Raw genomic sequence first — 15,777 nt, 5'->3', positions numbered from 1 at the left:
TCCATATTGATGATTTCATTAATAAATTAGAAGTTGTCCATTGAGTATAAGCTTGGATGTTGGTCATGTATGCTGGTGTAATTGACAAAATAAGAAAAGACAATGACCTTAGCAAGTATATTCCCAAGATCCGCCCTATATACAGTTCCAAATTTTCAAAAGAAAAAAAGGGTTAAAGTATATTGCTAATTTAATAGTACACCCTTTCCTTCTAATAATGTAAAACTATGAGAATTTAGCACATAGGGGTATTTTAATTGGGAAATTTTGAAAGAGAAAGAGAGAGGTGAATAAATAGGTATCCAACAAAGCCTAACTTTGACTTCGAACGATATACATATATATATGTATATGAGTTTAATCCATTATCAATCTAGGCAAAGCCTTCCAGCTTAGAGATGGTGACTAAGCCAAAAATCAAAGACTCCAGCTTAGAGATGGTAATTAAGCCAAAAATCAAAGACATATCCTGCATAAACAAAACGAAAATCAATCTTAATAAACTAAAAAAAAAAAAGTATAAATTAGTAATTATATAATATATATAAAAAGGAGACCAGGACATATACTCTATAAATTAGTAATTATATAATACATAAAATGGTATAAATTCTTGCTTGCAGATGAAGCATGGAGAGAGAGATGTGGGTTAATGGGAGGTGATGGTCAAACTAAGAAAAAGATATCAATAAAGAAGATTAAAAAAATAAATAAATAGGAGGGAAATCAAGTGAAGAGGAAAAAGAAGTCAACGTTCTTGTGAAACAGGAGTTTGCCACTTTTATTGCTAGTTGTACTTCACCTAAAAGTCTACGATTCCAGAATCCCCAAGAAAATAAAAATAAAAATAAAAATAATAGAAACACTTTTTTCCCCGAGCAAAAAAGTAAAATAAAAAAACAATTTTATTTTAATTTCGATTACCTCACTCAGATTCTCTCTCTCTCTCTCTGTCTCTCTCTCTCTCTCTCGTAGATAAATACCCCATCATCATTCATCATTCATCATTCATCACCACCGCTCTAAAAACTCTCCCTCACCAGTCACCACCATTACACAAACCCCAACCCCGCCCAAACCAAAACCCAAGCTCGCCTTCCTCTTTTCCACCTCTTCCTCTCCTCTATACTGACTTTCTCTTTCTTTTATTTTCTCACAGACATATCACAAACACCTTTTGCCACCAACTCGCTAATTTGTGTTTTTCTATTTATATATACATAGAGATATATCAGATTAGATTTAGTAGAGCTAGCTATGGTGGTGGCCACCCCGACCCCAATTCGCAGTGACAAGATCGAGGCCATTGATCTCCCCATTATTGACCTATCAGGCGAGAGATCAGAGGTTTCTAAGCTCATCGTCAGAGCTTGTGAGGAGTTTGGTTTTTTCAAGGTCATCAACCATGGTGTCCCATTCGACATTATCTCAAAAGTCGAGCAAGAGTCTCTCACTTTCTTCTCCAAACCCATTCCTGAGAAACAAATGGCTGGACCTCCAAACCCTTTTGGTTATGGCTTCAAGAACATTGGCTTCAATGGTGATATGGGAGAGGTTGAATATATTCTCCTCCACACTAATCCTCTCTCTATTTCTCAATGCTCCAAGACTTTCTCCAATGACCCTTCAAGGTTCAGGTACGTGTACTTCAACTTTTACCATTGCAAAATCTACATATCAAATTTTGCATGTTCGTTTCTTTTTATGTATGTATATATACTGATTTTTATTAATTTATGTTATCTATATATATGTATATGTATACATAAGAATATATAAGATGGATGGAGTTTAAAAGTGGCTAGGTAGGTAGAATGTAGTTTATGAATGGCGGTGGGTGCATGGACAAGTGCAGATTGAGAGAAGGACTAGTTAAAGAAAATGGTGAAAAAGTAGGGAGTGGATCTTTTTAACCTTGTTGGTTTTTTTCTTTTTTTGGATATACACCCAAGTTCTTGCCAGCATATATACATAATGACCTGTTGGGGACTATATAATATATACATCATATACATATATATATATATATATATATGTATATATACATGTTTGAATGAGCTGTATCCATACTTTGCTTCCTTATATTGCCATTCATCAATCACCTTCTACCATCCATTTAAACTGTACATCCTACATATATATATATATATATATATAAAGCATCCATTCCCCTTCTTCATCAATTATTATTATCCACAATTATGTATCTCCTACGTACGAAACCCATTTCAAAATAATAAAAATAAATGATAAAAATAAAAAGCTGTATGGAAATTTGTTATGTATGGAGGACTTAAAATTGAATTTTGTCGAAAGAAAGATCAGATTCAGTGTATTAATAATGATAAAAGAAAGGAAGAAAATAGATGTTGTACACATCACAAATACGTATGAGTCTCAAATTCAATTTTCTTGGAAACTTTTTTTTTTTTTTTCCTTTTTCTTTTAAACGGTTCAAAGTTGAGGTCATGGAATTACGACACAAAAAAGCTTTATATATATAATATTATAAGACACAAACATACACATTTTTTTTTTGGCGAATTACAAGCGTACACATTGTAGTGTGAAAAGATTGAAGTGAAGAAAATCTGGAAGAAAAGAAAAAGGCAATGAGTACACACGTGACTTGTAATTTTAAAAACAGAGAAAAAGCCTTCCAACTCACATGGGAGGACTAAGGAAGAAATTAGATACGATATGTAGAATGATTATTTTATATATATATTCAAACGCATATGAAATAGTTCTCCTCCTAAAGGGTGGGATAAGGTGTCAGGGGAACACTTTCCTCTGTTATTTAGATTTCTAGACTAGAGGGAGGTAGGGAGGGAGGCTCAAAAATCTCAATCCAGTCCACACGCGTACCCACTCGCGCGTGAGGGGCCCATTTGGTTTCCTTTGATTATTGAATCAAAGTAGAGAAATCCTGATGGAGTGAGACAGTACACCGTACTATCACACAAAAAAGATTAGGAATCAGAATGACGAGTCAGAGATACATCAACAAGGTCCAATCAAATCAAAAACAATACATTAAAATTTTTTTTATTAAAAAACACACACACACACACACACACACACACACACACCTCCCCCTTTACCTCACTATGATGTATACGGATAAAAGAAGTGAGTGCATCAGTGAAATAATATGGTTGAGATTAAAAACGAGGAATTAATGTTATGGGAAAAAGGAAGCAAAGTTGTGGTCAGAGTCAGAAGCAGTTCTAAGTGGGAAACCAGGTCTGTAGCTAGCTATATTCTGCTACTGTTAGTACTTGATCTGTTTACTGTGATGGGTGACTGTGACTCTCTCTGTGGTGACAGCTCTGCTGTGAGTGGATACATTGAAGCAGCTAGGCGTTTGGCATGTGAGATTTTGGATCTGATTGCTGATGGGTTGTGGGTCACAGACACATCAGTTTTCAGTAGGCTGATCAGGGACGTTGATAATGATTCAATGTTCAGGCTCAATCACTACCCACCTCTCTCCAAGGATAGCGACACGTCACCCTCTTACAACAACAACAACAACACCAACAGCTGCAGCGGCACCAAGGTTGGTTTTGGAGAGCATACTGACCCTCAGATCCTCACCCTCTTAACATCCAACGATGTGGGTGGCCTTCAGATTTCTCTAGACGCTGGAGTGTGGACTCCGGTCCCTCCTGACCCCACTGCCTTCTGGGTTAATGTGGGTGACGTGTTACAGGTAGGCCCAGGCCCAGGCTCTCTCTCTCTCTCTCTCTCTCTCTCTCTCTCTCTCTCTCTCTCTCTCTCATATTTCATTATCTTCATGATAACCATAACAAAATACTAAAAGTTGAGTTGGCTTAACTGGAACTGACTGAAATGTGAAGTGGGTTAATTACTTCAAATTGACTGCAGCTTTGATTGGTAGTAACTGGGGACCCACCCTACGAGTTCCTAACCAATCAGAGTAACTTTTTGGTCGGGATTTGGGAAATTGAGGACTAGCTATGTTTGAGAACAAATGGAACTGGAAAGTCCTTTGGTTAGTTGTGGACAGTATACCATATGAATTGTGTCCAGAAAGTGTTAAGAGTAAAAGTTTCACACTGGGTAAATTTTGTTTTTGTTTTTGGGGGGGCGGGCTTGTCCTAGGCATTATTTATTTTCTGATGGAGATTTTCAGTAGTTTTTAACAGAAAAGTTTTTGGACATATTTTCAGGCCATGACAAATGGAAGGTTTAAGAGCGTGAGGCACAGAGCAATAACAGGCTCATTCGAGTCAAGAATGTCAATAGCCTATTTTGCAGCTCCTCCTCTGAACGCGAAGATCACTGCTCCTCCAGAAATGGTCAAGCCAGAGAGTCCTATTCTATACAGGCCCTTCACTTGGGCTGAATACAAGAAAACTACCTACTCTTTAAGGCTTGGAGACACCCGTCTTAACCTCTTCAGGCTTGATGGATAAAAAGAAGTGTGGCAAAAAATTTGGAGGGAATATTTCCTATATATATCAATATTTCTTAGTTTTTTAATCTTTTCTTTTTTGGGTTTTGTTTTTCTGAGTGTGGTCCCCTCTGAAGTGGATTTTGCTTACAATCTTTCCCAGAGGTTTTTGCTTACGCTAAGAAATCTTGTTATAGACTGTATTTTAGGTTGGGAAAATGAAAAAAATGTTTGTACGAGTGTATTTATGCAAATCGTTAGTGGAAAGCTTTTCTTTTACTACCCCTCCGTTAGCTTCGCAAGAACAAATTCTCCAACAGATTTGATATATTACATTCCAGTTTAATTCATATTTTCCTTGTGCATAAATAAAATAGAACATGACAAAATTAAGTGAAAGCTGTTACAAAATGATTACCACTCTGTTTTGGGCTTCGATCCCCAATTTTTATCAAATAAATAGTACATAAGAAAATATATATATATATATATATATATATAAGAAGACACATAGAAAGTACATAAAGAATATATATATATATATATATATATTATAAGAAGCATATCCACGTGTAAAATATTATACAGTTTTGATAATTATCCAAACAATTATTCAGCACCATAAAAATGGGTTAAAGGGCTTTCCTAAAACATGCCCTTTGATTAGAATCAGTCTGTACCTCAGTTAAAAATACTGAGTGTACCTATTTTACACTACTCATTGGCAGTAAGATATCACACCATAAAAAACCTGTGTTTTGGAGCTGAGTGTGCTCTTCCACGGCTTCAGTGTTTTTGTCACAGTGGCTACAATGATAGCAAACACTGCTGAAAGAATTGAAGCCTTTGAAAGATAACCACCTCATTAGACTAGAATCTGAGATCTTGAGTTGAAGCGCGAACACTTCCTTCGACCACCAGTTTTGCCTAGCGCACAAACACAAGTCTGAAGCAGCTCATAATCTTCCTCCCAGAACAACAATGATGCCCTTTGTGGGTTCTCCAAAAGCATCTTTGAGGCTAGAAAACCTGCTATCGTCCAAGTTTGGAAAAGCCGGGATTGCTTCCCAATAAACCTCCCATTTCTTGTGTCATAATATTCGGGCCATTGATCCGCAGCAAGTCTCTTCTCTGCCAAAGCAACTGCCTTTTGCGCTAATTCTGGCTTCCCCATCTTGATGCATGCCAATGTGAACTGATAACCAAAAAGGCAACAACCAATTAGACAAATCAGATTGATTCTAGATGCTGCTCATGCTTACATAGTATTACTCCGTCAAGCATTTTAAAACCATGCCAAATTTTCCCAAAAATCAGAAATGAATTATCATCCGTACCTGCCATAAGAGTGTGGGCCACGACCCACCGTTGTGATATGACCATGGACTGCAAGCAAAAGATGAGAGGTTAAGAGAAATGAAGAATGAAAATGAAACGAAGCTATTCTCCTGGTAAACAGAATTGCAGCATAAACTGAGAATCTCACGTGTTCTTTGGGTCACCACCAGTGATTATACGCCACTCTTCATACTCCAAAGCAGGGTAACAAATCTTAAGAGGCATCTGTCCCATGAGGTCATCCCATTTGGACTCGATCAGATTCAAAATGCCCTCGTTTTGATTTGAGGTGCCCAACGATGAAACAATGGCCCAAAGGTTACCAAGGGTGAAAAACCTAAAATCCATATGAGCAGGTTGCAGATTGCCGATAAGGTATCCACCTTCCTCTGGAATCCAATCGACTAGCCATGAAGGAATTTGGTCTGGGTAGATATTGAACTTGTTGATGGCATCTGTAGAGTATTCCTCTGTTTTGTAACGGTAAATCTCATTGATCTTCTTCATATCCACCCAATAGTACTCTCTGATGTGAAATGAAAGTGCACTAAGTCGGTTGTTAATTGCAGCAACCAAATTTTTGGTGTTATCATTGACAATAAGCATCTCACGGGAACAGCGTAAAGCCGAGTAAAACAATGCCTGCAAAGCAATATTTTTTTAAGCCACATTCTGATTAAATATGATCAGAAACAACTAACTGGGGAAAAAAAAATCTGGACAGGGATGGGATATTTCATATATAGAGGCAACTTAAGTGTGATTTTCCACTTACTTGGATTTCAAGAGGGTGACCATGAATCCCCATCCGTCTATCAATCATGCAGGAACCATCAGTAACTAGCAGAGTTGGAAACATGTCAAATCCATCAGATAAACACAGATTAAGGATCAGTCTTATGCCTGTTTGAACATCCACCCTTTCTTGCAAACCATAGTCCCCTGTGATCTTTCCATAAGCTCTCAGCAAAATAATCCACCACAATCCTGTCCAATTAGTCCAGATAAACTTTAAATTTCCAAAAGACTTATAATGCAAATGGTGTGTGTTATGTGAAACAAAGTGCAGCATTTAGCACCTACAGTCAATAACCACCACATTCGCAGGAAGTATTAACAAAATTACCAGAATCAACAGGTGCAACTCGGCCAATGGCTGATTCACCAAAATCAGGATCTAGAACTTCTTCAAATGACCCATCGCTTCCATCAAGAGGCACAGTTCTAACTTTAAAGCTAGCCGGCATCAACCCTTGCCCAGGGCTGTGGCAGTCTACAGTCTTCTCCCAACTCTAAAAAACGACAAAGCACAAAATAACACTCAATTCGAAATGCAATCTTAAAAAGATCCAACGCCCACTTAAGAAACAGAAACCAAAATTTAGGAAACAAATTCAAGGGGAATATAACAATACATTTTTTATGCCCTCGTGGAAGTAAATCATAAAAATTATGAAAGCACATTTAATGCATATCATGGCAAAAAATGACCAGCGCTTCTACTGCATCTAATAGACGAATAATTGAACTAGCACAGTTTCAGTTGCCAACAATGTTCAATGACCACTTAAATTAGTGCTGTTTGATGGAAGCGTACAAACATGATTGTTTAAACTGGTACCTACAAGCTACAACCATCATATTAATCTTCAATCATGCAAGAAACATTACTTACAGAAAACAATCCCAAAATAAGTAGCAGCGAATAATGATTTACATAGCATATAAAAATTGAAGAGGACTAAGAAACATACATAAAGCAATGTCAGGATCGAGAAAGATATGTTACACACCTGTAATTGCAAAGTGTGAAGCAGAAAATTCTTCACAATCTCAGTTTCACCCTTGAGCAAGAAAGCAAGAGCGGATGGAACGAAATCGCGAATGAAAACCTGATCATAGTTGAGCGGTTGCTTGTCGGCGGGATCTTTGGCGGCGAGTGTTCCAACTGGATTCCCACAATAAGTAACAACGGAATCCTGAAGCAACCTCCACGCCTCCTTTTCAATCTCAGACACCTCTCTCTCAAAAACCTTAGGCTCATTCAAACCTTTTAAATCATCTATATTTACATTTGAACCGGTAACCCCTACAATAGGATCATCTTCTTTGACCACATCATTAGGACCCGTTTCAATTCTTTCTATCACCAACGGCTTCACATTGAACCCACCTTGAACGTAAATCCTCTCGAAGTTCTTGTCATTGATATTATTAGCTTCTACCGAAGTTGAATGGTTCCTAAAGTCCGAAGCTACTTTTGGTACCACTAAAACCCCCCTTCTACTACTACCACCACGACCACCGTTATTGATATAAACACCACTAAAAACCTTAGATTGACCCCAATTGGGATCGGAAACACTAAAAGCTCTCCGATCCTGATCAATTACCCGTATGTGCCCTACAATTCGAGAACTACAGCTACGGTATCGACGCTTACGGGTCGACTTGAATTGTAATTTCGACAAATTATCGACCACCGAATGGTTGTTCAATTTCCGAGAGGAAACCCCAAAAAATGAACAACTTTTTGAACCAATCAATATTCTACAACAAGGTTTCATGTTGGAAATTCCAATACAACAGCTACCACTCATTCTCAAAAGTTCAAAAAATTAAACTCTTAAACTTGCCAAAACAAAATTTGGCCAATTTAAGTTGAAAAAAAATAAAATAATATATATATATATATATACAAAGCTCTGTTAATCTTGGAAAAATTAGAGAACAGAGAAATTTTTTATGAAAAACTTATATATGAATATGTATAAATAATAATATCTAAGAAAGGAAAAGAAGAAATCTGAAATGGAATTTTGAGTTTGAATTTACTTACAGTTTAAGAGAGACGTTGATCTGAGCTACAGAGCTTGAACGAGAGACAGAGAGAGAAAAAAAAAAAAAAAAAAAAGTGTCTGAAGATTGGTAAGCTTTGTCAGGCTGCCCAACGCGGCATTTTTATAGGCCAAACCAAACCCCACCAGCACAAGCCAAAAGGGAAAGTTCGTGGACACAGTGAAAGGTGCTGGAAATATAAAATTAAATGGCATTTCAATTCTGTACCTTCACTTTCTTGCCCCTGCACATGGTTCGCGTTTAATGTCACGTTGCTTACCAAAGTTACAGAAATAGCCTCAATTCTTTCCGCTTATGACGCTGTCTCTTCCCATTAGAGACAGCAGATCGAAGGGCAGTTTCGGTTGTTCGATGAAGAGAACGCGTGCTCAAGTTGAACAAGTGTTCCTCTGATGGTGGGTATAATGGACTTTAGCACTTTGAATTCGGACAGGATAAGGCACTGTCGGCTGTGGTCCCTACTTTCAGTCGTTTACAAAAAATGTGCGGAAATCTATATAACATAAATTAAATCCCGAGATTTTCCTTTTTTTTTGTTTTTTTTGTTTTTTTTTTCCGTTTACAATAAAGAAAAAGTAATAGTTGCTGTCAGGTTTTCCCAGATATATTATTGGAAATGGCACACGTGGAGAATTGTGATTAGGGTGGATTGGCAGATAGACTCGTACAGTTTGCAATAAAAATATCTCATCAAAGCTCCGAAAAGTACGTGAAATGAAAATCTAGGTTCCAAAAATATCGCGAAATCTTAAGACATTAAAGATTATGATATTTTAAATTTGTGTAGGAGATGAGTTTGGTGGGGTGTGGGATCAATTCCAACGGTGCGCTGCGTTTTGTCACAGTGGAGAAACGAACGCGTGCAATCTTGACCAACTCCTCGTCGTGACAAGTTTTGCACGGTAAGGTGGGAGAGAGAGTATTCAACACGCTCCAATGACATTTCTACACACTAATCTCCCCACGTCAGCACATATCTGATCATGATGAGTCTATCCTTGTCCATGAAGAATAAAATAAAAGCCCAACATTCTAAATTTGAGCCTGCTGTTAGTTTAGGGAATGGATTTAGAGTTGGGCTTGGTTCAAAAATATGTTTGGGTTTTAATGTTTTAAAAAGGCCTTCAGCCCAATATGTTTCAGAATATCAAAAAGTTCTGTCCAACTGTTGGTGTAAATTTTTGCTATACGGTCTACATGTTTGAGGATCATCTCGTATCAGTAGGAAACTATGGCAAATTCAACCTTAAAAATAAGTATATTTTATGCTTTAATTACATAATTTTTGGTTATTAACTAATAGTGTGTTTTTTTAGGTAATTAGCTGATAGTCCAAAAAATATGTTTGTGTTTTAGTATTTGAATAAGGCCTTCAGCCCAATATGTTTAAGATTTGCATATGTTTGAGAATGGCAAGAAGTAGACTAGTATGATAAAGTTTTGTCCAAATGTTCATGTGAATTAATAATTTTAGCTCCATGGACCATTTGTATGTGTTTGAGGATGATCTCGTACTACCAGGGAGTACGAAAGTATTGGGAAATTCAATCTTGGATGTTTGAGATTTTGGCTACAAATATGACATGAAAAGTACATATCGGTAGAAATTTTGCTTCTGTGTTTCTTTTATTCTACACCACACAACACTACAAAGTGGAGCTTTAATGTCAATACTTTATGGTACATTTGTATGGAAGATGGTTTTGGATTTTTAGAAATTTTATATTGGAGAAGAGTGTGTATAGAGTGCATATGCCATAGCAAATACATTATCTCAAAACATATTGATCTCGTATCCTATGTGTAGCCCAATATGAATTACAGCCTGTAGTTTATGACGTAGAGGACCCCTAAGCTAGGTAGGCCTAGAATTGAAGCTTGGAGCATACCTTATTTTGGGTCTCCATCACACACAAACGGCCCAGTTTAGAAAGCATGAAGAAAAAGCGATTTTTTTTTTTCTTTTTTCTTTTTAATAATATATTGAAATTTAAATTCTAATTGAACCTTCAACGACTTGACAATTAGGAATTGGGATACAAGGTAGCGTATTGAACGACTCAACTCAGAATTGTTTAAAGAAATTTTGACGTTGAACGAAGAACACCATCGTCTTCCAATGGCGTGAGCACTTACTCGAGTCTATCCTTTGCAGTTTTGCACTTAACACGATGCATGCACCACTATTATCCATCATTTTCCATTAAAAAATAAATAAAAAATAAAAAAACGAAAAACAGATCAAATTCAGCTGCTTGACCCGTGTTTTTCGTGGTTTTTTATATACAGATATTTTTAATTAACACATCAATTCCAGTCAATCCACTATTTACCAAAAAAAAAAAAAAAAAATTTCCAGTCAATCCACTAGGTTGCTAACCACACTCCTAATCATTTGTTTAATTTAGCAACACAATAAATTAACATTTTTTTATAATTACTAATTAATTAAATTATTATTAAATCCAATCGGTCTTATGTCTCAACCCTGATTTCTAGATGATCATCTTGTGCGAGCTGCCATGGATTCCATGTCGTTCTACTTTCTCTTTCTCTTTCTCTTTTTATTTATTTATTTATTTTTCTTTAAATCATTTTTCAAATGTGTTAATTAACATTTACTTGCTAATGAGTAACTTGGGTTAGGACATTTTCACAGGTCTTATCCGTGATGGAACTGGGATAATCAATTTGGAGGGCCACAATATAAAGAAAAAAATATATAGAAGAAAAAAATATATAGATATATGTTTTTTTTTTAATTTGTAATATACAATAATTCAACATGTAAAATAAATAATAATATATCACATTTAAATGGATAAAAGCTAAAAGAAACCATATAAATATCAAGAAAAAAAATGATATAAAGAGAATGGGTAAAAAAAAAAAAAAATTACTTCTACCCAAATTATTTCTATTTTAATATCTTAAACAAAATTTTTATGAAATCATTAAAGAAAAATTGTTTGAGTAAATTTAATTTTTAGACTAACCTGGCAATGAATAACCTATTAGAACTTTTCAATGGCAGTTCTAAAAAAGTGCACCTCTATATAAAAAAAATGCATTTAGAAAAATATTTGGAAAAAAAAGGGATATTTAGCAGCATTAAAAGCTTTTTCGTTAGCAAAATATTTTTTTACGAGGAATTCAAAAAGCTTTTTTTATGCAACAAATAAATAATCCAAGATTGGAAAAAATCTGAATTGATATGGCTTGAAAAGTAATCTATTTTCAGTTTTTTTTTTAAATTGTTTAATTTTTTTTTAGTTTGATTTTTAGTTTATATTTTATAAGTTATAAAAGAATTTGATAAGTTATCAAAGTTAAAATAATTAAACTAATAAAAGGAATAGTTTATATTCTTTAATGGTTTGATCCGATCAATAGTAATACTAGATAAATTGAAGTTGTTTTTCTCCTATAGTCGATAAAAAAAAATGTTTTGTTCTTATAGTCGATAAAAAAAAAATATTGCTCTTATAGTTAATTAAAAAAAAAAAAAAAGATTTTGTTCTCTCCCATTGCCCATATATAGCTTTGGTAAGATTCGGATCATCGAAATATAAGAGTTATGAAGAATACAGTTGGACTCAATTTCCTACCATTTGTATTCCTTTTGATCATACGATATGATGACAATGCTGTGGTTGTTATCGATCAAGAAGGAAATCCAAAAGAAGCTCGAATTTTTGGCACAATCTCCCAGGAATTAAGACAGTTAAATTTCATTAAAATAGTTTCATTAACACCCGAAGTATTATAAGAAAAGACCATAATACATTTAGGGATACCAACTAAAATGTATCATAACTTATGTATTAATATTTTATTGGTTAATATATTACTATAACTTAATTATAAATGAGTAAACTTTTGAAAAATAAATGTAACTAAATATTAACTAATAGAATATTAACATGTGGCTTTTGATATACATCTTTGAACATTTATCTAGTATCTCTAGCTATATTCTTAACTAGTATCATTTATAAAAGTATTTTTTCAAAAAATAAAAAATAAAAAAATCTATGAATGTATGTAAAACCAAATTAAAGAAAAAGCATATTAATTAAAAAATCAAAATAAAACATTAACTACAAAATTAATTCTAAAACTTAAAGGATAAAATATATTTACCTTGGTTTTATGACTTTATTATTAAAAAAAACATAAAATTATTAATCGAGCTTATTATATATTTAAGATGTAAACTAAATTCTTCTAATTTTTAATATAAACAGTGGATATTCAAATTTATAACTTTTAAAGTAGCAATTGATTGTAGGAAAATTTATTTGGTACGTTATTAATGAGGGGGCCAAATTTCTTTTTGCACTCATTTTAAATAGGTTATAGAAAACCTTAAAAGGTAAATAGGTTATAGAAAACTTTAAAAGGAAAATTAAAAGTGAATGCAAGAAAGAAAATCAAGTTCATATATATTGCCTATATATATGTATATAAGGATTGTTTTTCATGCACATCATATCATTTTCTCTTAGTAATCCATTACAAGCGTAACCATGAGGTTGCAAGGTGATATTATCTGGATCACATTTGACTTTGCTTGAATTATGAACCAAAACGGGGCAAAGAGTAGTGACACTGACATGCAAGGTTTTCGAATAGAACTTCTCAACTCTTAAGACCATTCAGATAATTAGGAACCAGAAAACATCATCCAGCAAATCACCAAAGTTTAGATATATAATAAAGTTTAGGTAATGATGAATTGATATTTAAGGCAATATGCATCATATCGTAATGGAGTAAACTATAGCATTAATAACTAAAATGAAGAAAAACCTGGTTTTGGTTCACCAGCTACGTATATCTAACAATTAAATTTAAGTTTATTCTTACATGGCCTTATCCTAAATTAAATATGTGATGGCAAGAACATGCATGGGTCATGTTATATCCATCTATTTTAATTAGATACTTCATCCTAATTAACTTATCTTAAATATTTTGTTAATGTATATATATTAGAGTCTTGCTATTTATTATTACTTGTGACAGTTTAATATGTTGCAAATATCAATCGGAACATTTAATTTTATTATTTTTTTTATTTTGAAATCTTAAAAATAAATTATTTAATTATAACAATTTAAATTGTCATTTACTATGTAGATTCCACTGGTGACTATTCATCAGTAGTGACATATAGTATTTTTCATATGTATTTCCAAGTTATTACATATCTAATCATAAGCCTAATTTATTTTGCACTTTCAGTAGTTCAAACTCATCTTAAACATTTCATTAATGTGTATATATATATATACATAGAGTAAGTTTCTTATCGAGAAATTATTTTTTTAAATCATAATGCTTATATAGCAAAGATTTAACTATTAAATAAAGTAATAATTAATATTTAAATTAAAAATCTAAAGCTTTTGATTGGTTTTAGTAAACTTTAGCATCTGCCATATAATCATTTTTTACTTATTACAATTAATATATATATATATATATGTATAGTATCTTGCTATTTTTTACTAATAGTGACGATCATCAGCTTATGTAATAAATTTTAATTGAACTATTTAATTTTATTATGTTATATTTTAAAATTCTAAAAATGAACTTTTTTAATATTAACCATTTAAATTGTTATTTGGCATATAGATTTTATTGGTGATTATTCACCAGTGGTGACGGATAGCATTATATATATATATATATATATATATATGCACCTTAAGTTTTTAATTAATCAATCTTAATTTCAGTTTTGAAGGCGAAGGCGAATAGCATTATATATATATATATATATATATATATGTGCACCTTAAGTTTTTAATTAATCAATCTTAATTTCAGTTTGGATGGTCAGGATATTAACAATCAATAAATATATAAAGATTTAATTCAAAATTATTTCTCAAAAATTTTGCTTTAGGACTTGTTTAGTTTTGGGTCAAATTTATTCATGGTCACTGATTCTCTCACATATAGATTTTATGTTGCTCGTGGAACTTAGGAATCCAACTAATTAGATTGTACAAAATAGCACGATTCTTTCAATTATAATCAACCTTATGTATTTTTTATGGTTGATATATGTTCTTTAAATTCCTTTAAAAAAATATGCGATTAAAATTGTTAATAACCTCCTTTTCATTTAGTTCAAACCCTATCCTTAAACCGAAAACTTAATTCTAGACGTGAATATGATTCACTGGATCGATATATATCGTTAAAATCTATACACATTGACAAAAGCAAATATATATAAAGGCTGAGAAATAGAAACATGTTGATATACTTATAGTGGAATACTAACACAAGCACTTACTTAAAATGTTACGGGTTGGGCAAATCTTCTATACATTTAAAGGCACAATGACCAAAGAATTGAAAGAGATGATGGGTACACAATTATAGCATCTGTTAATAAACCTCTTATTGATCAAGTTATAGAACTAGTGGTTGTGAAGGCTTTGAAAACCTAAAAGTTGCACCATAGGGACCTCTCTTTCCAATACAAATCTTCACGCAATTGATAAATATATACAACAACGAAAAATAGCAACTTGCGTGGATACATCATCAATCAATTCGAGATGGTACTTAATAAAGGGAGTGCATAAAAAGTACACAGAACCCCCAATATATATAGCATGTGCTGTATGACATATGTATCCCCATTTATTCATGAAATTGATGTTCATCATGTTATATATGAGAATATCAGTTTCCTCTCCTGAAATAATAATCTGTCAATTTGTCTATGCTAGCTGAAGGCTCACCATGTGATGCCCTGTGACCCCACCAGCATGTGGCTGGCTGTAATTTAATTAATTTATACTAATTTTCTAGCACATATATATATATATATGTAGATAGATATAGGGGACATCAAATGAAAAAACCTACCACATTATTTGAAATCTTAAATATGTTCTTTTAAAATCATATAATATAATATATTATTGTTACTTAGAATTATTTTCTGGCCTTAGAAATTGTATATAATATGCCCACATATACGTTCAAAAACTTGGAAATTAACTTGCACAGTTGCACTGACAAGTAGCAGTGCCTTGGATTGAGATTCTGAAAATCAAACAGTTTTCAACTTAATTGTATCAAAGAATTGGTCAGATTCTAGGTTAATACAGAGCCAGTTCAAAACTCAATAA

General features: G+C 33.3%; 2 protein-coding genes across 2 annotated transcripts; one reads left to right on the top strand and one right to left on the bottom strand.

Moving 5' to 3' along the window:
• Positions 1 to 530: 530 nt before the first annotated feature.
• LOC107433345 (gibberellin 2-beta-dioxygenase 2) lies at positions 531 to 4,699 on the top strand. The gene is made up of 3 exons (XM_016044628.4): positions 531 to 1,637; positions 3,331 to 3,715; positions 4,197 to 4,699. Exons 1-3 carry the CDS (start codon positions 1,258 to 1,260, stop codon positions 4,440 to 4,442), a joined length of 1,011 nt encoding a protein of 336 aa, XP_015900114.3. The 5' UTR covers positions 531 to 1,257; the 3' UTR covers positions 4,443 to 4,699.
• Positions 4,700 to 4,938: 239 nt separating this feature from the next.
• Positions 4,939 to 8,655, bottom strand: LOC107404805 (alkaline/neutral invertase A, mitochondrial). Its single transcript, XM_016011805.4, has 6 exons — positions 7,552 to 8,655; positions 6,885 to 7,050; positions 6,534 to 6,745; positions 5,907 to 6,400; positions 5,758 to 5,806; positions 4,939 to 5,615 (listed from the first exon to the last, which is right to left on the bottom strand). The coding sequence occupies exons 1-6, from the start codon at positions 8,356 to 8,358 to the stop codon at positions 5,286 to 5,288; spliced, it is 2,058 nt and encodes a 685-aa protein (XP_015867291.1). The 5' UTR covers positions 8,359 to 8,655; the 3' UTR covers positions 4,939 to 5,285.
• Positions 8,656 to 15,777: the final 7,122 nt, after the last annotated feature.

This window comes from Ziziphus jujuba, chromosome 11 (genome assembly GCF_031755915.1).
Source record: "Ziziphus jujuba cultivar Dongzao chromosome 11, ASM3175591v1".
NCBI classification, from domain to species: Eukaryota; Viridiplantae; Streptophyta; class Magnoliopsida; order Rosales; family Rhamnaceae; genus Ziziphus; species Ziziphus jujuba.
This window is presented reverse-complemented; position numbering and strand designations above follow the sequence as displayed.

What these genes read in the sequence shown, in the direction of transcription:
- LOC107433345 (XM_016044628.4), top strand. Translation starts at nt 1,258, where the DNA reads ATGGTGGTGGCCACCCCGACCCCAATTCGCAGTGACAAGATCGAGGCC. An exon ending in AATGACCCTTCAAGGTTCAG is followed by an intron (nt 1,638 to 3,330) that starts GTACGTGTACTT and finishes CTGTGGTGACAG; the next exon opens with CTCTGCTGTGAGTGGATACA. An exon ending in ATGTGGGTGACGTGTTACAG is followed by an intron (nt 3,716 to 4,196) that starts GTAGGCCCAGGC and finishes ACATATTTTCAG; the next exon opens with GCCATGACAAATGGAAGGTT.
- LOC107404805 (XM_016011805.4), bottom strand. Translation starts at nt 8,358, where the DNA reads ATGAGTGGTAGCTGTTGTATTGGAATTTCCAACATGAAACCTTGTTGT. An exon ending in GGTGGTGACCCAAAGAACAC is followed by an intron (nt 5,807 to 5,906) that starts GTGAGATTCTCA and finishes TTTTGCTTGCAG; the next exon opens with TCCATGGTCATATCACAACG. An exon ending in GGCCCACACTCTTATGGCAG is followed by an intron (nt 5,616 to 5,757) that starts GTACGGATGATA and finishes TTTGGTTATCAG; the next exon opens with TTCACATTGGCATGCATCAA.